Source organism: Dermacentor silvarum, chromosome 1 (assembly GCF_013339745.2).
Source record: "Dermacentor silvarum isolate Dsil-2018 chromosome 1, BIME_Dsil_1.4, whole genome shotgun sequence".
Lineage (NCBI taxonomy): Eukaryota > Metazoa > Arthropoda > Arachnida > Ixodida > Ixodidae > Dermacentor > Dermacentor silvarum.
In genome coordinates this window covers 196,211,687-196,235,383 of record NC_051154.1, presented here as the reverse complement: position 1 = coordinate 196,235,383, position 23,697 = coordinate 196,211,687, and the positions used below count along the sequence as shown (strand labels likewise).

The window sequence follows — 23,697 nt, the reverse complement described above, 5'->3', positions numbered from 1 at the left end:
TTCACGACGGGCGTCATTTAGATCAAGTCCAGCATGGGCATCAAGTTAAGATGCATTTCTGAATACGGGGGTAAATGAAGGAGAAAGCTAAAGGGAAGGTTACCACAGCAGAAAATCCGCTTTACTACTCTGCATTTGGGAAGGGGGGAGGTAGAAAGATAAGAAAAAAGAAAATAGCGAGAGAGAGAGAGAGAGAGAGAGAGAGAGAGCACAGACACACGTTCACAGCCGGTCACGATAATCGCACACGATCGCAGCGCAGGATCACGTGCGGCCGTCCTTATAAACCGATCTTGCGCACCAATAACAGCGCAAATACCTCTTGTGATGCGCAAGGAATTATTGATAGACAAGTGCTCCGTACATATATAAGGCAGAGTCGGACGCAGTAGCTACAAGTGGGAAATTTTTTTATTTACTTACGCTATATTATATACAGCATAAGTATATCAGCGTATAAAACCACCTATAGCCCAACCTTTGACGTTACTAAGCTATTGTGTGGCATTGAACTACCCTTGCTTTCGTAATCCCTTCAGTCCTTCAAGAAAGCCATCGATCACACCACAGAAATTCGATGGGAACATTGACGCCGGTTGTTGAGTGCGCGGTTACAGTGTGCCTTTGCAGTCGTGCACGCCAGCGGCTGATCATGGTGTGGCTGCTCACTGAGAGACTGATGGCTACAACCGCAAAACACTTAGGCCCAGGTGAAATGCTGGTTTGCGTGCTCTCGACCGGCGTTACATGTACCCTTGATCCAATTCCACAGACGTTTTCACGCACCGAAACCCAATGCACCTGTGTCAAGCACATGTTGCTTGCGAATGCGCAGTGCTTCTTTCCTATTGCGTGTGGTCCGAATCACCAGCAAAAATAACAAGAAAAGCGATGCGCCACACATTGTGTCCTAGGAATAGTGCTTTTCCTTATAGCAGCGATGCGAAAAGTAGGATTACAACAGCGCTATGAGCCTGCAGACTAAGCGCATCCTGTTCTTGTGAAATCATCTCCTGGATTTTCTCACTGTATTGCAGGGGCGCTCGCAGACATCGCTTACAATGCAACTGCACCGCAAAATTCTTGGACCACTAGAAGTATGCGGAATATACATCAGGTGAGAACACGAAGTGCTGAACAGCCTCCGACGACTAATCGCGACAAAATAACGTTTTCCTCCTAAACCAAGAGTTCTCTGGCCCTGCCGATACCATGTTTGAGTATTTTACTGCGTCAAACATTTATAAGGTAAGGAACCGGGTCGCCATTACAGTGAATCGGTAAGTTCGTTGCTCTAGAAAATGTTTGCATGTACTGGCGCTGATGTCATACACGACGTAAAGCCCCTTTTACACTATGTGGAAGCCAGCAAGGCTGGTGGGCAAAGGTATCACGGTGGTGTTCGCAAGCGGTGGCATCAACGCGGAATGGGGCATGGTCAAAATCTTGTTTAACTTGTCCTACTTGCACGCTGCTGTCTTGGTGGCAGTAGTACAGAAGCAATGACTCTGCGAAACAGGTAGAAATTGTTGAAGCACGACGAAGCCGAGGCGGATATTGCGCAATGCCTCACTGATAATGAGAAAGCCGAAGCGCCTCTACAGCTGCGAGGGAACGGATGAGTGTATCGTAGGCACCATCGCACAGAACTCCCACGTCACCGAGTATATAGCCTGAGGGTTACGTCAAGAGAGAGTTTGTACAAGATATTAAGAGGTGGTCGGAGGGCTATCATCACTGAAGTAATACTGCGCAGTGCGTGATGGAGAGATGGAGGAGGCACAGGGTTAGTTTAAGGTATGTGCATGAGGCGTGGCCCATCGAAAAGTGAGTTGCTTGGCGCAGTACTTGACTCAAGCACTGGTATAATGTATTGATTCCTTTCGCACGATTCTATTTCTTTCTTATTCACTGCTCTCAACCGGCCGATCATGGGGATAACGTAGGCGCATAGAGAACCATTCCGGTCACTGACAAGGCGCGAAAAGGAAAATAATTAGAAGAGAATCGTTACATTATGCCGGCCAGATTTTCCGTGAGTCTATCGCTTTTAGAATGTGGTTAAGTAGTTGGTAATTGTCCATTATTGCTTTGGAACATCTCAGTGGGATGCATGCACGTCTCCGATGCAAGCGGACGGCACGGACAAATAGCAGGGAACGCTAGGATCGAAAAATATGCATATTAGCATATACACTAAATGGATAATTTCTTATCCTACTCGTGGCTTTCTCTTTGCTATGGTATAGTACATGTAGAAATAGCACTTGAAAGTATAGTCCCTGTTTTTTCGTTCTCTAGCTGCAGTTGTAGAAAGCATTGCTATGGCAAGGCGCATGTGAGAAAACCTGTGTGTAAAGGAAAACGGGAGCAACAGGGCTCGAGCGCAGAGGAAAAGGACACCCGACGCAGTGAGATAGGAGAGGAACAATTTGGCCTGGCCATTTTAGGTGGAGCGTGGTTAGTTATGTCATAACTGCTGCTCTACGAGGTCTGTTAGAAAAGTATCCGATCTTTGGCCGAAGAAAAAAAAAACTCATAACTGGAGCGTTGGAAACCTAATCACCCTCAAAGTAGTCTCCTTGGGACTCCACACACTTCTCCCAGCGGTGCTGCCATTGTTGGAAGCATTCCGAGAAGGCCTCTTTCGGAATGCACTTTAGCTCAGCTGTCGTTGCAGCCATAATGTCCTCTCTTGTCTGAAATCGCGCTCCTTTCAATGGCCTCTTGATTTTGGGAAACAGCCAGAAGTCGCAGGGGGCCATATCAGGAGTGTAAGGAGCCTGTTGAACTACAGGGGTCTGGTTTTTCGCCAAAAAAAGTCTGAATCAAGTGCGAGGAATGTGCAGCAGCATTGTCGTGATGGATGCGCCAATTTCCTGTTGACCACAACTCCGGTCTCTTGCGCCGCACAGCATCACGTAGGCGACGGAGGACATCCTTGTAGTACTCTTTGATGATTGTTTGACCCTGTGGTGAGTACTCGTGGTGTACCACACCGCGGGAGTCAAAGAAAGCAGTCAGCATCACTTTGACGTTGCTGCGCACTTGGCGGGCCTTCTTTGGTCTTGGTGACCTGGAATGCTTCCACTGTGACGACTGGGATTTGGTTTCCGGGTCGTATCCGTACACCCAAGACTCGTCACCAGTGATTATGGTGTTCATGAAGTAAGGGTCACTGTTTGTGGAATCCAGAATGTCCTGTGAGACTTCAACACGAAGTTGCTTTTGCTCCACCGTGAGAAGCTTCGGCACGAATTTCGCCGCAACTCTCTTCATGGCCAAATCTTCGGTCATAATGCAATGTGCAGAAAAAGTGCTGATGCCCACCTCTTCCCCAATTTCTCGGATAGTCACACGATGGTCCTGCATCACCACAGCGTTCACTTCGGCAAAGACCTGGTCATTTCGGCATGTTGATGGCCGACCGGAGCGTGGCTCGCTCTCCACCGATGTGCGGCCGTCTTTGAACCGGTTGGACCACTCCTTAATCTGTGTGCTGCTCATAGCATCGTCACCGAAAGCCGTCTGAATCTTCCGAATGGTTTCCACTTGGCTGGCGCCCAGTTTCTGGCAAAATTTGATGCAGTAGCGCTGCTCCAGTCGCTCCGCCATTTTCCTTGCAATAAAAAAACCCGACTAGAGCACTGCGCATTACCTCACTCAAAGGCTGCGTCCCAGCGACTGACGCTATCGGCAGGCGGGAAAAAATTCGCGCATGCGCACGGAGGTTCAAGGTCGGCTGATGCAAGCGCGCTTGTTTCATATCCATGAGGTGTTCGCAAACAAAAAATAAGGTCGGATGCTTTTCTAACAGACCTCGTATGGGCGCGCAAGCCGTGCTGCTGGAAACGAGGTTGATTGGTGGATACTTCGTTTTTCAACGTGGCTTTCTGTCGCTTGGCGCCGTATACATTAGTTCCATCTTTCAACCTGCGCGCATAGGCCGTATTTTGTAACGAGTCCTTTCCATTTTTTTTTTTTGAGCTTAGTCAATACTTCACACAACGCCATGCTCTTTCACCTGGATTGGCCAATCCGCGGGACGGATGATAAGAAATGAATAGAATCAGACGAAAATAATCCTCACAAAATACGGCCTAGGGACTTGGGAAATGCCAGAAACGGTCAGTGTAAGAATGCAAAATCATTCTTGGGCACCAAATTTAATTCACACCGTATTCTTAGTCGCTCATTTGCACGGCCACCCTCTCGTACGAAGCTAAATTGTACTATCACTAGCATAGGTCGGCAAAAAAAAAATGATGTAGATCTAACGCACATTACGGCAATTATGTGAAACGAAGGTTTTGTGGTAGTGGTTAATGAAATGCTCTAAATTTGCTCATTTCATTCCTGTGTCTTTGATGTAAAGGAAACTGGCGCGCACGTATGAATCACCGACTCACTTGTGGAATCCTCTTGTGGAATCCTTACAAGGTCATGTGCCTCTAGGCACATGACCTCATCTGCCTAGACTCAATGCAACTCATGGAATCCCAGACCCACATTCACAAAATGGGGCTTAGTAACACTGCTTACTTGACTCAGATTAGCAGGCTCATAACTCACCCAGACACAAAATGACCGGCTCACAGTAACGGTGTTTGCTCAAACGTGAATCAGGTGTCAGATCTGTATTTAAAATGAAAAAAAAAAAACCAGCGTATTGCCTTGGTATAATTCAGGTATTACCCATTCGTGTGTGCCTGGGCGTGAATGAATGGATTGGAAGGGGGTGGGGAAGGCTCCCTCTATTTAAGTACGTTAAACTTGTTCAGTGTACAGCCACTAGGTACTGAAGTGCCTGCAAAACTTACTGTGTAATGCGTACGTGTACTTTCATAACACGGCACCTTACATATGTATACAATTTGGCGTATTCAACACCAATACTTTGCTCTCGTGACCTCGGTCAGGCTTACTGGTTCCAATAGACACTGCTTGTAAATAGCAGAAAGATTCACTGAGGATCATTTAATCTCATCCTTGCATGTAGTATTGGCCACTGAAAAACATTTGGAATAACACGAGAGTCAGACTTGAACTCTCTCAGACTCAAGCGAACTCCGATTAACTGGGCCTGACTCACATTTAGACACGTACCCACTTTGACTTCTGTCGACTCACTTCCACTCAGACTCATACGTACTCGGACTCACCTCAACGCACTCGGACTCATTCACGCCACCTTTGAATCGCTTAGGCTCACTCAGACTGACGCGTGGCTGAGAGTCTGAGAGAGTCCGAGTGAGTCGACTTATGAATGAGTTTGCCGACCAATGATCACTGTTAATATGTACTACCCTTACAGATGCTTGTGTAGGAGAGAAGTGGATATGAGTCAAAGAAAGAAAGCAGTTTGTCATGTGCGGGATGGTATGGCGTTCAAACTGCCTTATTATGCCTGACTTAAATTATCATTCAAGGGTAGTGCTGTCGGCCACGTTCCCTGGGAAGAATATTATTTGTCTCACGAAATGGCTTTCGCGTCTCCTTTCTTTTTTCTTGTGCAAGAGGCGCACGACGAAGCCAGATGAACTTGAAAATAATGTCACGGTCGTTCTGAATGAAAGACTTAATTGGCCGGAGTCACGCTTCCTTCATCGGAGCACCCTTGGAGACGCTGTATATAGTGTCAGTCTATACTCATTTGTTCATTTCCCGCAAAACGTATACAGCAGCCAATTTACAGAGCAGGTACGTAGGTTATAAACTGTAAATGCGCCCTCACTGCTTCCTCACATGCAATCGCTATAGCGAACGTGCTACAAGTTTGCTCGTTTTGTGAACGACGTTGCCTTGACTTCATTCTTCATGTTTGTCACGCAGAGAGAGAAACAGAAGAGAGGAAAGGTGGCATTTGTACAGAGGGCGTGCAAGCTGCCTTCCGCTCGGGAGCGAAGTGCCCCCCTCACTCCAAGCCGCCGTCCTTACGCTGCCAGAGCGTTTCACGTTCGAGATAGCATCATGATGAAATGGTGCGCTCATACGTTGTCGTGTCGTTGCTTCGCGCGGCATCAAACAAGTGTCTCGGACAATCGCATTATCAGGGGTGTCGACCGCGCTTGAGCCTGTAGAGGTGCTGCTGTGATGGATGAGACTCGATTAAGCCGTTGCGTACGCCAAGCCTACGTTGTATTAATGCGCCCATTGGTGCCCGCCTCCCGAGGGCGCGTAGTTAGATATGTAAAATATCTATCTATATCTATCTATCTATCTATCTATCTATCTATCTATCTATCTATCTATCTATCTATCTATCTATCTATCTATCTATCTATCTATCTATCTATCTATCTATCTATCTATCTATCTATCTATCTATCTATCTATCTATCTATCTATCTATCTATCTATCTATCTATCTATCTATCTATCTATCTATCTATCTATCTATCTATCTATCTATCTATCTAGTGCTAGCCCCAATCTTTCACGATTTTATTCTACTGCATAACTGTTGTCATAATTCGCGGAGGCTAACATGATTGAAATGTCGATATTGTCATATATAAATCATCATAATATAGTTGTTTGTCGGAACAGCTCTTTGTGAATTGCAGATCCTTCACGAAAATCACTAAAACTAGGTCACTGTGAAACATAAGCCGTTTACTCTATCGTCTGCGCCTATGATCAAACGGCGACATTTTCAGGGTGCGTGGCTGTCGGTGGAGACGTCTTCTTAAGTTTTTCAGTGTTAGATTAGCGGTATAAAAGAACTCCAGATATTTCAAGCAGGCCCGTGGCAAGGCGGAGGGGGGGGGGGGGAGGCTAGGGCCCCCCGCCACCCTGCTGCGCAATGAAACTTTTCTACGCTGAAGCGCCTCAAAACCTACCTTCGCAACAGCTCTCTTCAGGAACGATTGAATGGGTTGGCTCTGATATCGCTTTACAGAGAGTCCATTGACGTGAGCAACGTAATCGCAACGTTTACGAAGAAGGCACGGAGACTTGTGTTTTAGGCTTCCAAACTTTAGGAGCCAGTGCAGACATTGAAGTAAACGGACGCACCGCGCCGCGGACTTGTATGACCTGACGAGATCACTGCCGACCGTTTCACGCCAGACGCCGGGTGAAGCTCTTCGCGAGTGTGCTTCAATGCAACGAATATTTCCACTCTTCGTCTTTTTTATTTTTGGCTCTCAGTAACGCTGTTTTATTTTTATCAATGAAATCTATTGAGACGAATCGTCCGCATAAAATATTATACTATTAGGAATATTAATCTCAAAACTAAAATTATAAAACTATTAATGAAATAGTATTTAAAAGTCACATAGTTTTCATACTGCGATTTTTACCGAAAATAATTGCTGAAAAATAGGTGCTTCCCCAAATAGTCAAGGCCTTCAGCAAGTGCCCCCCGGAAAAAATTCCTGTCTACGGGCCTGATTTTAAGTAAACCCAGTGTAGCGGAGCACTCACTCAATGAAAAATAATTCGGGTAGGCTGTATCGGGGACGCAACAGCAGTGGGGTACGCGAAACGCATTTTGTCTGCTGCTGAGGGCGTACAGGCACTAAGGATACGGAAATGACGTAATCAAATACACAAGTTACATTTATTCGCGCATTGCAAAGCTTGCAGGCTGAACTTATGATACAGCTAGGGGGGTTCTATGGTCTAATTTTGAAATCGTGCTCGCTCCCTATTTCTAGTAGGGGCCCGCAGTGGTCAAAGGTGGTGGGCGCGAATTGTCATCTTTCCGAGCAACCGTCAAATTTCTGCAACAATTTGCACACTTGTAGGCCTTATAACTCCTGATGAGCACAGGTTTGAGTTTGATGGGATTACGCCTACTATGGCTGAGTGACTTCTCTCAAACGTGACCACTCCCGCTGCCAAGTTATGCCTCTCTCAACGCCGAGCGAGACGTTAAATTTAGCTCCGATTGCGTCATGCCTGGCGCGACGACGGCGCCATCTGTGCAAGCGACACATGCATGATCGAGTAATGATGTTTTGGCTCTACACAACAATATCAAAATAAGGCGTAGTTGGTTTTATGGTTGCAAAGATATAAGCGATAAAGGTATAACCAGTTTTCGTTACGTGCGGTTTTAGCAAGCGACCCCCTAGCTGACCTAATGCAACAAATTAAAAGAAAAAAAGAAAAGAAAAAAAAAGAAGGCGTGCCACTCGCTTGAATCAGAATAAAAAAAATGTAAGCTTTTACGCAGTTGGAGCAGCCTTCCAACACTTCTTGGCAACCATAAGTGCACAGCACGTTCATTACAGGACCCTTTCCTCTGCTGAGTGGAAGCGATGGTGTTGCTGCACGAGCTTCGCGTGCGTGCCCACGAAGCGACGATATATCAGAGGGATATCTTGCTGGCGCGCACTTATTGTCTGTGTTGGCTAACCTAAAATATGCGAACGCTTCAAAATCGCTTTGTGCACAACCTTCAGCTTGGTAAGCATTACGGTACCCCATATGAAACTGCCCGTTTGTGCAGCTGGGAAGCTTGTGTCTAACTGCAAGCAAATTTTACTCACGTAGAAGAACTCTACTGGAAAAGGCTTCCAAAATTATGCTATAATACTTCTCGTATACGGGACTCGACTCTCGCCGTAGTGCTCATACTCTATGCTCGATATGATGTAGGCAAGAGGGAGCAAGACGGCAGCAGCGCCGACATGATGCTTAATCGCGTCTTGCTTTTCGTGCAGTTTCTTTGCTGTAATACTCAACGCTGGCTTTTCCTCGCAATGCTTTGAAATGGATCCAGCCGTTGGTCGTGCGCTGCATTTGAAGCTACTACAGCCTGTGCCCATGCATGATGGTCTGCATGTTCGCATGATGGACATCAAGCTTTTCCAGCAGACTGTGAACAAGCGTTTCGACGCTCTGGAATCTGTGTGCCCGCCCTTGAAAAAAACCACCGCTGATCCTAGAGCCTCGTTCGATCAGTCTGGTTCTGACGTACGTTCTTTATCTCAGGCCGTTTCGGAATTAAACAAAAAGAACGACGACCTTGAAAATCGTTACAGATGCAACAATATAATTTTGCATGGACTTGATGAAAACGATGCTGAAAACACCATGACGCTTTTGGCTAATGTACGCCAAAATTTCACAGATAAGCTTCAAATTGAATGCCCGCCAGTTGAATGCTGCCACAGAATTGGCACCAAACGTAAAGGTCGATCGCGCCCCGTTATATTACGAGTACTGGAGGTCAGGATTAAGATCTAGACAATGAAAATTGTTTCAAAGCTTAAAGGAACAAAATTTTACGTTACTGAAGATTTCTCAGCTCATGTGCGTGCCATTCGTAAAAAGCTATGGACAGCAACCTCTTCTTTTCGTGACCATGGTTCAGTGGCGAGGTTACGCTACGACCCAGTTTTCATAACTGGTGACTGGTATAGGTGGAATGACACAGCAAACACCCTAGTCGACGATTCAGATCTCGCTGCAAACACCCTAGTGAACAATTCCAGTCTCTCTGCAGGCTTGCCAAACACTCCCCCAGCTACGTCGTCTTTACACTGACAGATCCGCGACTCTTACAACCTTACTTTCTTGATTTTGAATGCAAGAAGACTTGTAAATAAGTTCCCGTTGTTTTTTTCTCTGGTAACATCTTATTCCCCTCGTTTCATTGGTGTCACTGAAACCTGGCTTCACGACCACATTTACGAGGGGAGATCAAAAAGTTTTGCAACTTGGCTATAACCAAATATCTGACAGTGATCTCTCTCTACCTTTTGTTTAGGTCATCTCTGCAGCCTAGCAAGGTCTGAATACCAAGCCTTCCAGTTCGTTACTTGGTCTGCAGCAGTCTGTCAAACATGGCGTCCTCCCGCGATTTAAAGCTTGAGCACCGGAGCGTTATCAAATTTTTTAAAGAAGGACGTTCCGCCAACTAAATCTACAGTAGGATGGCGAATGTGTATGACAGTGAATGTCCTTCATATGCTACAGTGACTCGGTGGTTAAATGAGTTTAAACATGGCCGTGTGCACGTGGAAGACGACTCAAGGTCAGGGCGGCCGACCACTTCAAACGATTTGGACCATTCATCCTCAGCAGAGAGCCTTATCATAAATAATCGCCAAATCAAGGTGTCCGAGGTTGCCGGAGAATTGAACATTTCTTATGGCAGTGCTTCCCCTACCATCCACGATGTTTTAGGTATGTCGAAGGTCTCGGCACGATGGGTGCCACGGAACCTCTCAGCGCAAGATCGACACCACCGTGTGCATTTATCAAGAAGACTTTTGCACCTCTATTCTAGCGACCCAGAAGATTTTCTCTCCCGCCTTGTGACTGGGGATGATACGTGGCTGTATCAGTGGGACCCAGAAACGAAACAGCAGTCTGTGCAGTGGAGGAATTCAGGGTTCCCTCCATCGAAAAAAATTCAACACCCAACGCTCAGGGAGGAAAGTGATGGCGACACTTTTTTGGGACGGAAAGGGGATCCTGCTCATTGAGTATCTTGAAAACAGTAGGACAGTTACAGGCGAATACTACGCCAACGTTCTTCGAAAACTGCGTAAAGCCATTGTGGAAAAACGACGAGGATTAGTGACAAGAGGTGTCCTCCTCCTGCACGACAACGCCCCGGTTCACAGGTCTCGGGTTGCCCAGGCTGCCATTCGAGAGTGTGGTTCCCAACAGCTGGACCACCCGCCCTACAGTCCCTACCTGGCCCCGAGTGACTTTTACTTATTTCCCAATTTGAAGAAATACCTCAAGGGAACGAGGTTTGATGACTTGAACTCGCTTCAAACTGCCGCAGAGGAGTGGCTTCGCAACCAGGAATTAAGTTTTTTTTTTTGCAAGGTATCAAAAGTCTTCCTGGAAAATGGGAGAAGTAAATTAGTGTGAGGGGAGATTATGTTGAAAAATAATTTTTTCCAAGGTCTGGCAGTTTTCCTGATAGGCGAGTTGCAAAACGTTTTGATCACCCATCGTATGACCCTGAAATCGCTTCACCCGACCCTGTAGCTGTCCGATCAGACCACAAAAATGGCAAGGGAGGAGCAGTCGCCCATTTTTTTTTCAAATCTGATTTGAAACTTTCGGTTATCTCTCCTCCAGCAGAACTTGAGTCTGTCTGGTCTAAATGTTACCTGGGCAAAAAAAAAAAAAAAAAAAAAAAACAATCTAGGCTCTATTTTCACTTATCCACCTGCCTTCTCATCCGATAACCTTTTTCTTCTCGCTGATTATATCAACAAGTACAGTCTTCATGCATCTAGTTTAATTACAATGGGATACTTTAATACACCGGGTATTTATTGACCCTCACTATCACATCGCAGTTCTTTAGGGAGCGATACTGACTAACTTTATTTTTGGGGGGATTATACAAGGCGCCACAAGACAGAAATCACTTATTAACCTGGTGTTTATTAGTTCAGACCTTTTCCGAGCGTGAAATTATTGACGGAATTTCAGATTAAAATCAAGTGTCATTCTATTTATGTTCAAATACCAAATTAATTCACTTTTAATTGCTGCACATTCACATCACCGTAGGGCACTGTGCCCTTTCTGGACTGCTTCTCGAAAATTCTGTTATTCTGCTACTACAGCAGGATCTCTGCGGTCATGCAACTAGTTTCAGCGCTGACATAATTAGAGAACCAGATATTCGCAAAATAGTAAAAAAAAGCTCAGATCCTACGGCCTGTGGGAATCGATGTTATGCGAAGCAGTGTGCGGGGAGCCTACCAGGTTAACGAAACGACCATGAGAGAACCAAGACGTAGGCGGCTGTTTCATAACCTACATGACACACATTTCATGACATTCATGTCATGACTTATCATTTATGTTCGTCATACACTCATATCATACTATGCCAACTTTGGTTCATACCAAGTTAACGAAACGACCATGCGAGTACCAAGACGTAGGCGGCTAGATAGATGCTCTCAAAGTGGCAAATGTTCGCGAAGAAATGCTTCGCATTAAAAAAAAAAAAAAAAGAACGGTAAGCTCTACTCCCGACACATTATCCACAAAAAAGCCGGTGAAAGTTCACCTTGAAAAATACATTCACAAAAAAAAAAATGTTTTTTTTTTTTGGGGGGGGGGGGGGGAGGGGCTGAACTAACACCACGGCTGAAGTAACAGCCGAAAAGTGGACGCCGAATTTTGGGAAAACAAAAACCGATAACGTTGAAAATTCAGGAAGCATTATCGTATTTACATGCGTATAAGTCGGTTTCTTTTAAAGTAATTACGTGTTGAAAGCTGAGGAATCGGTGTGTATTTGATTCAGCCCGCTAGCGGTACACAGGGGTGTACGGTTAAAAGAAAAGGTTAAAAGGTGGCGCCTGTTCGGCGCCGTGCCAAGCGCTGGTGGCACCGCTTGAACTTCCCGCACGCGCGGTGCGAACTGCTGGCGGCCCTCGCTTTGCGCTGTCTGCAGAACGCTGGATACGATCTAGCAGGGCGGCTTCCCAAGCATAAGAAAGCTTTTTTTATCGCATACATTTTCTTATTACGCAAGATAGCTAACAAATTCGAGTGTCATTCGCACTTGCATAGCTCGGTGTCTGAACAGCAGCGCCGTCCGTTCAAAGAGGGCTGAAATGCCGCCGCTGGTATTGTAAATATAGTAATATTAGTATGTGGAAGCAGTATTCGTCCTCTTGGTTGAGAGAAAGGCTTCTGCGGAGTAGAAAAAAATTAAAAAAACTTTGCCTCCTTGTTGACTTTACTTACGCGGCTCTTGTTTTCATTTGGCAGCGCTTCAAGAAGTTGTGATTTTGTCCCCGTTTTACTCCGCATTAGACTTAAAGATTAATACAAATTTAACACATGTAACCAACACAAGTATCCAGAGTCGTGTAAAAAGAGCGAACGAAATGGCCTCGCAGACAGTGTGCGCAATGTGAATTGCAAAATGCATTGCGCATTTGTGCCTGCGACGATCGGCCGCACTCGCATATCAATCCAGAGCATACGCGTAATTCCAAGATGGCCATCCGTGTCCTTAGCAAATGCAATTTTTGTGTCACGCAAGCTTCTTTGTCACGCAAGCACTTTCCGTCGGGCGTACAACAGCTCAAGCTTAGCTACGCCGTTGTGAGTGGACCAAGAAAGGCGCGCAACACGACCATCATAAACTGAAACGCCGAGTTGAAATTAGCAGCCTATTTGCCGGTCGCACGCTGTTTGGCAGAGATGGGCGCTACTCACAGAGTCGAGGCTGTACTCCCAGTTGTTGACAAGGGCCGGTATCTTCCACCAGCGGGCCTCGCAGTTTCCGCGCAGCAGGGCGTAGTTGTCGCGCCAGATGGGTCCCGAAGACACCAGGCCCAGAAGCGAGAACACCAGCAGCAGGCAGAAGCACGGTATGATGACCCTGTCTCGCCCCCGGATGCATGAGGGACGAGGGCGGACAGAGCCCAACCAGAGAGCGAACGGCGTCATTCTAAGCGCAACCGTTATACATGTAGCCGTGCCTTTGCGCTGGGGCAACGGGACCAGGGCAATAACACAATGCACAATCCACTCGCGTGTGGATTGTGCAACTCACTCACTCACTCACTCACTCACTCACTCACTCACTCACTCACTCACTCACTCACTCACTCACTCACTCACTCACTCACTCACTCACTCACTCACTCACTCACTCACTCACTCACTCACTCACTCACTCACTCACTCACTCACTCACTCACTCACTCACTCACTCACTCACTCACTCACTCACTCACTCACTCACTCACTCACTCACTCACTCACTCACTCACTCACTCACTCACTCACTCACTCACTCACTCACTCACTCACTCACTCACTCACTCACTCACTCACTCACTCACTCACTCACTCACTCACTCACTCACTCACTCCTTTCTCTGCAGCCTCATATACACATCCGGGATCACCAGCATTGCACCGTGAAATCACCGTGTGACTGGCCTCGTTATTACCAATCGCAAATATATTTGGTTTCATTGCCAGTTGTACTGACTCGTCAACTCCAATCCTTCTGTTTTAAACATCGCAGATGAATCGGCCCAGTGGCGAAAAACCACCATATGGGCCGCCCGAGCACTATGGAGCTTGGACGGCCTCAATCTTGGCGCTTAAGGTTTCTTGAGATCAATCTCTCTCATCTCTATTAAAGGAAAAAGAAAGTAAAAAAAGAAAACAGTTACATCACAGTGGTGACGGCTTTTCACTGAACAAATAACAAATACTTAAATTTAAAGACGGGTTACCATCTAGCTCTGCAATCTAAAGTCCGCTATCTGGCTGACATAAGTTTCCTCGTAAAAGTATACGTCGTCTCGCCCTTCAGCCGAGTGAAACTCAGGCTATTGACGTTCGTTGAAGCGAAGACGTCGTACATAAGCCACGGTGGTTGCGCTGTGCGCGTTTGTTCCGCAGCCCCGCCTTGGCAGACCCGTAACAAGGTGGCTGCTTTGCCAACTCACCGCACGTATCTCCTGATCAACAGGATCGGCAGCCACTTGCTAAGGTTTCGCCGCTGCTTGAAAACGCTGTAGCCAAACAGGAATCCACTGAAACAGAGGCCATTTGTTAGAACAGCTGCTAACGGACGAATCTCGAAACATGTCTGCCGGAGAATTACGAACGAAGTTGCTTTTCGAGGCCTAAGATTTTCTTCCAAGCGCGCGATTTTTAAAGAAATCTCGATCTATAAAAGGCGTGCCTCATGGGACGTCACCAAAGAGTTTAAAACATTTTTTTTTATTTTGCTAACAGAAAAAGCAACAATAAAAAGTGTGTAGCATTCTTGCTTTGTAGCTTTGCGGGCAATCTATGAGCTTTGAGCACTACGCAGGACAGCAGGATATGGCTGACAGTTTCTATCAGCATTGATTCAAATGCAAACGACTCGAAGGGAGCTATAATGTGTTTGTTTAATGTGTTTGTCCATATTCAAAGTGTGTGTGTTGGGGGGGGGGGGGGGCGCACTTGTTACAATGGACTCACGCAAATCTGGAGGGCACAACGTTTAAAAAGTGGCTGCGTAGCAATAGCACATTGCGCGTAAAATTGTTGTGATCACTGTTTTCCTGTTCCTGTTTTAATCTATGCTGATGGCAAATGACCCGGCTTGATGTTCACGTTTACACGCAAGACAGCCTATTTTTTTTCTTCTGAGCCGTTCAGACTCACTTGGAGGACAGCTAATTACATGTGATTTCCAATGGTAATGATCACAGAAAATTTTTCTGCTCATTTGTCTAACGTTACGGACAAGTGTTAAAAGTTTGCACTTCTGTTGTCATATATGTGATAAGATAGAGAGAAAAACAACATTTGGCTTGCTGTCCTGATTTCAATGGCACATACCTTAGACAGAAGAAGGTGTCTGCAGCTGGGTAAGCGTTGGCGATGAACATGAACGGCGTGTGCTTGACAAAATCAAACATGTTGAAGATTCTTCCTGCAAGAGGTCGCCAAGACCCATGGGTATACTACACGAGATCGAAATTTACCGATGCCCCCAATGCGAAAGTTTAGGCTAATTCAATATAGTCAGAACCGAAACTTTCGATGTATTAAGAAACTGGATTTCTTCGCACGCTTATAACTATTTAGGTCGCTCAAGTATCGAAATTAAAAAAAAAAGTCATATACAGCCGCCAGCGGCATTAATTGCTCGGTAAATGAAGTGATCTCAAGTCGGTATAACATATAATCGCCCATGACAGCAACCGTAACCTTGCACAATCTGCGAAAACGGTAACGTGTGCTGCTTCCAAGCGCTGTATAAAATTTAAAGCGCTTTCTGTTATTATCCAACTCCGTGTAGACGATTGAAAAAGTCTTGAATGCGAATAAATTGACCCAATCGTCCGACATTATTCTCTAGATTGCAAAACACTGTTTGCCGTTTTTTTAATGTATTTCGTATCAGTCTTACGGGTGGAAAGCCTTCGTTCTGTACGGTTTAATATTGACGGACTTAGTTTGTATACTTAACACTTGAACAGGGGCACGAAGAAGAAAAGCTGGAGTGCGCCTACCGATACGGTTCATCTGCGAAGCCATGCGTTTACACGAAGTTTCTACTATTGTAGAATCATCAGACGTATTCTCGCCGAACTACCTCCATTTTTGCATGTAGTATGCTCAGTAGCGTGATCGCATACGTAATAAGAAGGTCAAGGGCCGACGTTCCCGAATACACCGACTCATGCACCGTGCACGCTCGCTAAAAGCACCGAGAAGCGCGAGAAGTGCGTTTGCAAACACAAGTGTCGCGTAGCCGAAGATACGTGCGATGGAGGGTGTGTCATTCACAATGCTCACTGCGGTTGGGAATGGGCGTCAGGGCGTAGGAGTATCCCAGGATGATCCACAGCATGGTGAGGAAGCGCACGCCGTGTAGCGCTCGCAGCCGTGACCCGTCGTCGGAGACGTCGAACAGCCGCAGTGTGTTGCTGTACGCGGACCAGGACGTAAGCGCCCCCAGTACCGCATCTGCGCGCGAGGCAGAGTGAGGCACAAGCTGTAATCGTCGCTCCTGTGTGCCGCCTTCAAATTACGACAATTTCCAACTTCGTTTCAGCGCTCGCGACGTGCTGAGTGAAAGTGTCCAATCGTAGATGGGGCGTTAGCGGAATTCATTAAAGGAAAGACGTACGATATTGAGCAGAAGCAAAACAGTTATGTCGTGGCCTGCAACACTGAAATTTAGGGGAAGGCATCAAATTGAACTACGCAATAATCAAGAGGACAACTAAGTTCACCTGTCGTTCAGCGGTGAATGAAGACAACGTGTACGAAGAAGTAACCACCAGGATCAAGACAGAATGACAGAATTAGAAGGACGTTCCAGGTGTTCTTAAGGACGGAGAGATCTCAGCTTCGTCTAAAGGCTACGTTCACAATACGGAAGCACGCTCGGTGTATGTAACCAAAAGAAGCCAATTAAAAAAAAAAACACTTTAAAGATTCAAGTTGCGGAAATGCGAGGAACGAGATTGATACGATAAATGACAGGAAATAACAGAGCTCAGGGTGACTATGTTTGAAGAGCACACTGTCGCGAACGTGAGCGTCTCAAGATGGTTTAACAAGGCAGTGAGAAGAGGCGTGAGTTACATCGACAGCAGGGCAATGACTGATTCTGGCAGATACAAATGTGTGGAAGAACAGACCTAACTGCAAGGAGATGACGAAGGATAGAGTGTAGTGATAGAGCGAATTGAAAGATGATCAAAAAGAGAGGGCCCTTACAGCACAGGACACAGCTTACAGAAGGAAATTATACGTAAGTGGTATATTCAGGAGGAAGCGTATGACATAATATAGAGATAGAAAGAAAATAGTTTTTTTAGATGAAATTATTTGCGAACTCTCAAGAAGGAAACGCCCCGTGAATTTCGCAGCTTGCACTCGTGCCTGATATAAGGACGAACTGCTGTAATTGAGAAGAGATTACCTCTAACATGCCAGTGTAACGTCTCCGCGTGGTGCGAATTCCCGCAATTGAGGAAAGTGAGGTGCCTTCACGCACATATTACAGTGGCGGAACTGCGCTGGAGCAACATTGATTCCTAGGGTCAACGAGAAAATTGAACACGGAAAGAGCCTTGAGTAGTGCAAGTTTAGCACTCATTGTGATGTTCAGTAAACGAAGGAAAGTTAGCCACAAAGCGTAAGGGGGCTAGTAAAAGACAATGAAATGAGCATACGCACGAGGCTTACGGTCCTTGTCTTGACGGCTCCGGAGGAAGACGTCCACCAGGGTCCCTAGGCCCACCATGCTCAGTACCACGCACAAGCAGATCCTGTAAGCGTCAAGAACGCGCAATCGCGCGCTCGTTGTGTATGTGCAAGTTTCAATTTCGTGCCTCACGCCCTAGAAATTGACCCTGATCTCGGGGTAAATACCTAAGAGCATTTACATTTTACTGAGTACCAGGAGGAGCTGAGTTATGGAGTGATGCGCGTGCAGATAAGCACGTGTGAATGAGCTGAGCAGTGCTGGTCGTTATGCTGAGGAGCACAGCGATTTTTTCAGGGGCGGTATTTTGTAAGAGTCTACCTAGTGGACTGTCTATTTCGGCGACCGTTCATTCGCTGCTGCTTGACGTGCAGGAAGGAGGCTGGCTGGCACCTTCCTGCACGTCAAGCAGCAGCGAATCAGCGGCCGCCGAAATGGACAGTCCACTAGGTAGACTTTTACAGAATACCGCCCCAGGACGAACTGCCTAAAGCTAAATGCCTCTGCGAACATTCATAGTTGTTCACCCTGTTTCACCTGTGTAATTTTGCTGCTTCGGCATTGTTATGAAGAGAATTGCAGAATGACATCTGCTGACAACCTTTATAGGGGTGCAAATTTCTTTGCTTATTCATCCACCTCACCCAGCGCTCGTGCACGCACGCGCACGCTCGGAAAATAGTACCGATGCCGCATGTAATGCCGATAATGCGGAACTGTTGTATCACTGCCACTCCCATGAAAGTATCAATGCGATCACTGCCGGTTAGGCACATCACCAATCGCGCTTGTCGCTGTCATGGAGGCGGCTCTTGTGGCTGATACGGCATGCGTGGTGGTGGTGTGCGGTCAGTTTTGTTTCGCAGCTTGGCGAGTGCTGCGATGCTTATGGTGCAGTGTAGGCAGAGCAACATGCGAGGCACGCAAGCGAGCTGCAGCGAAGCGAAATGAGCCAAACCGTCTCGAAGCAGCGTTCTCCAATAGGCGGCGCGAAGGCGCCTCAGACGATTGCGCTAGGGCTAGCGCTACTTCCTTCTTCGGTTACATTTCAATTCACAGATGAACGTTTTCTTCACAAAAAATATTTATGATCGTGGCGCACAGGCGAGCACGTTCGCGGTCTTTTCGAAGTAATATTGAATCGAATGGATACTCGCATTAAATAAACCGCACTTACACGTCGACACGCATTGAAATGACTGGTGTCACATAAGAACCACTCACTTCACCTATATGGTATGCTGAAAAGCTACTTTCACAAGTGACCTTCACCTAGGTGACGAATATATGGCGGCGTGTTCGCCGTGCGTATGCTTACAGTGACGCTTGCTGCAGGTTGTCTAGCTGGATGTCCCTCTGGACGTCGCAAAGAGGCACTGATGCGTTCACGCCGTAGTTCTTGAAAGCTGCATCAGATAGAAGAAAAGGCAGAGGTTAACGGGAGGTTCTGACAGACTGCAAAAACAGCTTGGGTTCTGCTCTATTCGGTGCTGTGCTCTGTCACTTCGAGGGCAGCCTCACATGTGCGCATAGTATACCGTGGCGTTCGCGAACGTCGGGCTGTGCGCCGAGTGGAGACGAGATGAAGCGCTATCGAAACAACCATGCAAACCTATTCAAGTAGCTCTCAAAGGCCTGATAACGCTAAGGCCTACCATGAAAAAATGATTTAGCGTGGAAGCTTGGGCGTGTTGGTGATTCATTGGAAAAAATACAGCGCAAAAAAGACAGGGACACGAGAGAGCGACACGCACACAGCGCTGTGTGCGTGTCGCTTGCGCTGTGTTTTTTTCAAATGAAAAAGGAAAAACGAAAACAACCGTTCTGCGTTCTTCGCTTATATCGAGGATTGGGTTGTTCAAGTTGTTCAACATTTTAATCACATCCTTTACATACAATGAACAGAAGAAACTATTTCAGATGCTTGAAGTGATCAACAGTGGTTGAACCGTCCGAGGTTTCGACAAGTGGACTTGTCTTCCCCCTGACGAAGACAAGTACACTTGTTGAAACGTTGGCGCCAGAGTGTGACATCCCTTGTTCAACCACTGTTGATCACTTCAAGTCTCCATGTTACTGTGACACATCTGTCTTGTTTGTATCTCAGATACTTGTATGAGTAAGTCGCTGCTTCCGCGACTTGCATTTGTTGTTTGTGAGATTAACAGAAGTCTGATTTACTGACGCCGACTAAATTAGCAGCTTTCGCCGCATGTATCTCCTGATTACTTGTGTAACATCCGGCAGTATAGGGAAATAAGACTGAAGTGATACTCTTCGTATAGTTTGGTGTGCTATTGGCAGTTTTGTTGTGTTTGGCGTTCGCGCTGTAAAAAAGGAGAGTGGGTGACTTGATGACGTTTACTGACAATTGGAACTGCTACTATTGTGGCTGTCTTAGACGCCCAGAAATTCTACGTAAGTATACTGTTATATTGGTAAAACAAGCAAGGAAAGAGGAGATATAGGAAACAAAATACCTTCCCCCTAAGATTAGCCAAATCTGTTTTATATGTTAAGTGTTCTGACTTTACTGTGGGATAAAACTGGATCTCAGTCAGCTTTATTTGTCATAAATGGACTTCACCAATTGTTCGTTATCTACGCCATATTCCCCAGAAACAAACAATTCAAACCGTGTAAGGGATTTCTTGCTGCCTGTTGAATAAGACAGGCTGTCAGGAAAACCCCTGCAGAAAACGCTTCTCGCCCTGGCAGGCATACGGTACACATCGCCGCCTCACTAATTGTGCAGCACGTGCGACCCGAAAGATGCACGCGCGGTGCCAGGACGAGGTAGAGGCATCGTAAGCGATCGACCGAAGCCGGCGAAATTATCAACACAGCGTCGTCATTATTAAGGGAACAGGCAACGACTGGGATTTTGTGAGGGAGAGCACCCTTCAATCACCGCAACGTTTCCGCTGCCAGACGTGGCCTCCGCTCAGTCAGTGTGCGGCAAAATTGTATTCATAAGGCGCCCGCGCGGATTCAAGGCCACGCATTGCGCGTATATGCGGAAACAGCGGCGCTTCCGGCGACGGCGCAGCGGCCCGCGAGAAATGAAGCACGTGTGCGCGACGACTTCGCGGAAGGCGGTCTCGGCAAAACCACCAGAGACGTCCCCCCGCCACTTCCATCCTTCTTTTTTTTCTTTCTAACCTCCCGCCGACCTTTTCTTCTTGGGAGAAAACATATTGCATATATGTCAAACATGCTCTGGCCGAACTTGCGCCGACAAAAACCTAACACGCATGAACGCGTGCCAAAACGTCCGTGTTTCTAAAGGCCCTGCCAATGGAAGTCCGCCGATGGAAGTTGGTGTCAGAAGAGCAGGCACGTAATCAAAGTGCACTTAAAGACCTCTGACCACTCTTTGCTTGCTTTTCCAATCGCATTTTATTTTTTACTTTCCACATTGTTTGCCACTTCGGGTCCATAAGTGTACTTCGGGTCCATAAGTGTCCTTTAGATAATGCAAGATTTTTACACTTCTGGCCCCCTCGTCTTATTCGTGTCTATGTCTTCAAACATGCGACTAGCGGAGGCGACCTTGCCGAGCGCTTCCTTTCTACTCGCATCTCACTCCCACACATCTCGTTTTGAAGCTCTGCGCCTTTGTGTCAACACAGAGGCGGTCTCGCCGCTGTACCCTGATAGATTGCCGACAAGCTTCTTTGTCATTTGTTCCTCCTAGTACTTCCTTATATTGCATTTTTCTTATGGGCTAGCTTTCGCGAGTGACTTCACTTAGTGTTCTCGTTATTCTTGTCACGCAAACCTTATATATAATAGAGACTTAGGCTCCCTTTCGATTACCTAATGGTTCTCTACGGCGAGGTGCCAAAATATCCATTAGTTTAATATTGGATTTATGTGCATTCTTTTAGTTCACGCAGACTACACGAAGAAATCACATGCATCAAAGTGACATATGTAAGAGGTGCCCCGAGAGGCGCGCGTCGTTTGTGTGTGCGCGCGTGCTGAACACGAATGGCGCACATTATTCGTTTTCTTTTTTTTTTTTATTCCGAAGTGAGGCTAAGAATGATGTTTACTGTTTCGCGTTTTTAGAGAAAGAAATAGCTGGCACCGATTGTTCAGTACATAGTATGACGAACCTGCTGCACATTATTACGCATGTTCGTGGCACTTGGCACAGCCGAAACGAAATAGCAACTACATAGGAAGATTTTCGCACGCTTATACCGTTTTGTATAATCGTAATTCTTGTAAGGACTTACTTGCTTAATGCAATAGCCGTAGCGTTAATGCCGGGGACACAAGAAAGGTGACAGGACGAAAGGTGACGAGGGCGGTAGCGTTCGTCTTGTCACCTTTCTTCTGCCCGTCGCGTTAACGCGCTTTCAGTACGGACGGACCAGCGCGAGAACAAGCTCTGCTAAGATTTACATGCCATACGAAACAGTTCAGAACTAATGTTAGTACGGCGTACACTTTTGCGCAAGCAAAAGGAAAGTAAAACAGAAACGTGGCAACCACTTGTACATGTCCTCAGTGGCCTTTGGAGAGCACCGCCCCTGAGAGTAATAAAAGGCAGGTATACCTGTTTCGCAAATGGTGAGAGCCATGCACGTACGTACCCCATAATTAGTCACACCTCTTGCTGGGAGTTTCTATACTGAACCCACCGGATTTTATGAGCACGTCGATGTCGTTCCTGGAGCAGGCGGACGGCACGCAGATGCCTAGGCGGAATCCCGGAAACCAGATGGACTTCATGATACGGCTCAGGTTCTGCATGCGAGCGAGCTGTGAGGCATCGAGGCGGCCACCATCACCATAAGCGGCGGGGCCGCGGGAGACACAGAGAGGGCGGTTCGTACCCTGCGGCTGTTCCTGAGGAAGCTGATGGGCCTGCTGGTGTCGATGTTGGGCTTGAGGAACAGCGAGCAGTACTGGCCGCGGAACGTCTCGTCGCCCCACGAATCCTGGGCACGCACCTCGAGGCACTGGTCGAATGAACCGAAGTCCGTGATGGTGCCCTCGAAGATGCCCGCCGGCGGTCGACCCATCGCATCCACCACTGGACACATTAGGGGAAAAAAAAATAAACAAAAAAGTGAAGTTAATTGCCGTAACGTATAATTTAGGTGTTAGAGACGGTACAACCGCGCGTGGTTTTTATGCGTGTTCTCTTCTCCTGCCACTGCTACCGCACTTCATTTTTCACACTGATAGATCGTTTAGTCAACGTTTAGCACACAGCAGACACTGCGCGCTGAGTCGCGAGTCATTAGATCATCCTGGCGAACACAGGAGCGTTATGTCATGATGGTTCAATTGGTGGAGACACTTTGGTTGATAAACCAAAGAGAGAGAGGAGAACCGAAAGGGTGTTTTCTTGCATTTCGGCTGAAACAGCTTTCTTCATTTCTTGAAGAAGCCTCGTACTTGAAGGCCTCGCTAGGTTGGTCTCGTTGTCGTGCGCAGCATCGCCGAGCTGAGAGCGAGAGTGAAAGCAGAGCGCATAGGAGGTGCAGAGAGAGAAAGAGAGACAGACAGAAATAAACAAAACGAAATGAATTTCATTGGTGAGGCGGGATTCGAACCCGGGTACCCACGGTCTGAAGGCGAGCGTCATAACCAGTGCGCTATACATCAACGCTTGCAGAGCATGTATTTATGGGAACCATATGGTTCCATTGTACCGACGATTGTAACTGTACTTGCTATGGGCGAGAGAAAGACAAAATGAGAGCGAGAAAGAGAGAGAGAAAGAAAGAAAGAGTGAGAGAGAAAAAAATTTGTCGCAGTTTCACCCGAAAGGCGAAGCACCAATTGCGATAGCAAATTAGTAGAGAGCTATACAGAGTAAGGATAGTAGTTTTATCAGCGGTATAAACTTGGACATGCAGCAGCACCAGCAACGCGCAGAACTGTTGTCGACGCCGTCAGCGTTTTGCCCGCGTTCGCACCGAACGCGCGCGGCATTTTTATATAAATAGGTATTTGGTGCCGCAGCTAAACGTCGCCTCCGCTCCCTCCCT

General features: G+C 46.8%; 3 protein-coding genes across 18 annotated transcripts in view; 2 read left to right on the top strand and 1 right to left on the bottom strand.

The window, feature by feature from the left end:
* The window catches only part of LOC119436607 (nose resistant to fluoxetine protein 6-like), a 211,581-nt gene that overhangs the window by 22,792 nt on the left and 165,092 nt on the right, over positions 1-23,697 (bottom strand). Inside the window, exons 2-9 of one of the 14 annotated variants that reach the window (XM_037703511.2) lie at positions 22,534-22,733; positions 22,339-22,444; positions 19,005-19,092; positions 17,659-17,750; positions 16,267-16,437; positions 15,304-15,397; positions 14,418-14,504; positions 13,168-13,333 (exon numbers count right to left, since the gene is read on the bottom strand). The exons of 6 other annotated variants lie outside the window; for them this stretch is intronic. In XM_037703511.2, coding sequence (XP_037559439.2) covers positions 13,168-13,333; positions 14,418-14,504; positions 15,304-15,397; positions 16,267-16,437; positions 17,659-17,750; positions 19,005-19,092; positions 22,339-22,444; positions 22,534-22,733 — 1,004 coding nt within the window. The remainder of the gene's footprint in view (positions 1-13,167; positions 13,334-14,417; positions 14,505-15,303; positions 15,398-16,266; positions 16,438-17,658; positions 17,751-19,004; positions 19,093-22,338; positions 22,445-22,533; positions 22,734-23,697) is intronic. 7 more of the 14 variants (XM_049659078.1, XM_049659061.1, XM_049659067.1 and 4 more) reach the window with 7 other exon arrangements.
* The window catches only part of LOC125941562 (uncharacterized), a 138,288-nt gene that overhangs the window by 47,633 nt on the left and 66,958 nt on the right, over positions 1-23,697 (top strand). The window lies entirely within an intron of this gene.
* LOC119436609 (helicase SKI2W-like) overlaps positions 1-23,697 on the top strand; it is a 285,769-nt gene that overhangs the window by 213,280 nt on the left and 48,792 nt on the right. The gene's annotated exons all lie outside the window — the stretch shown is intronic.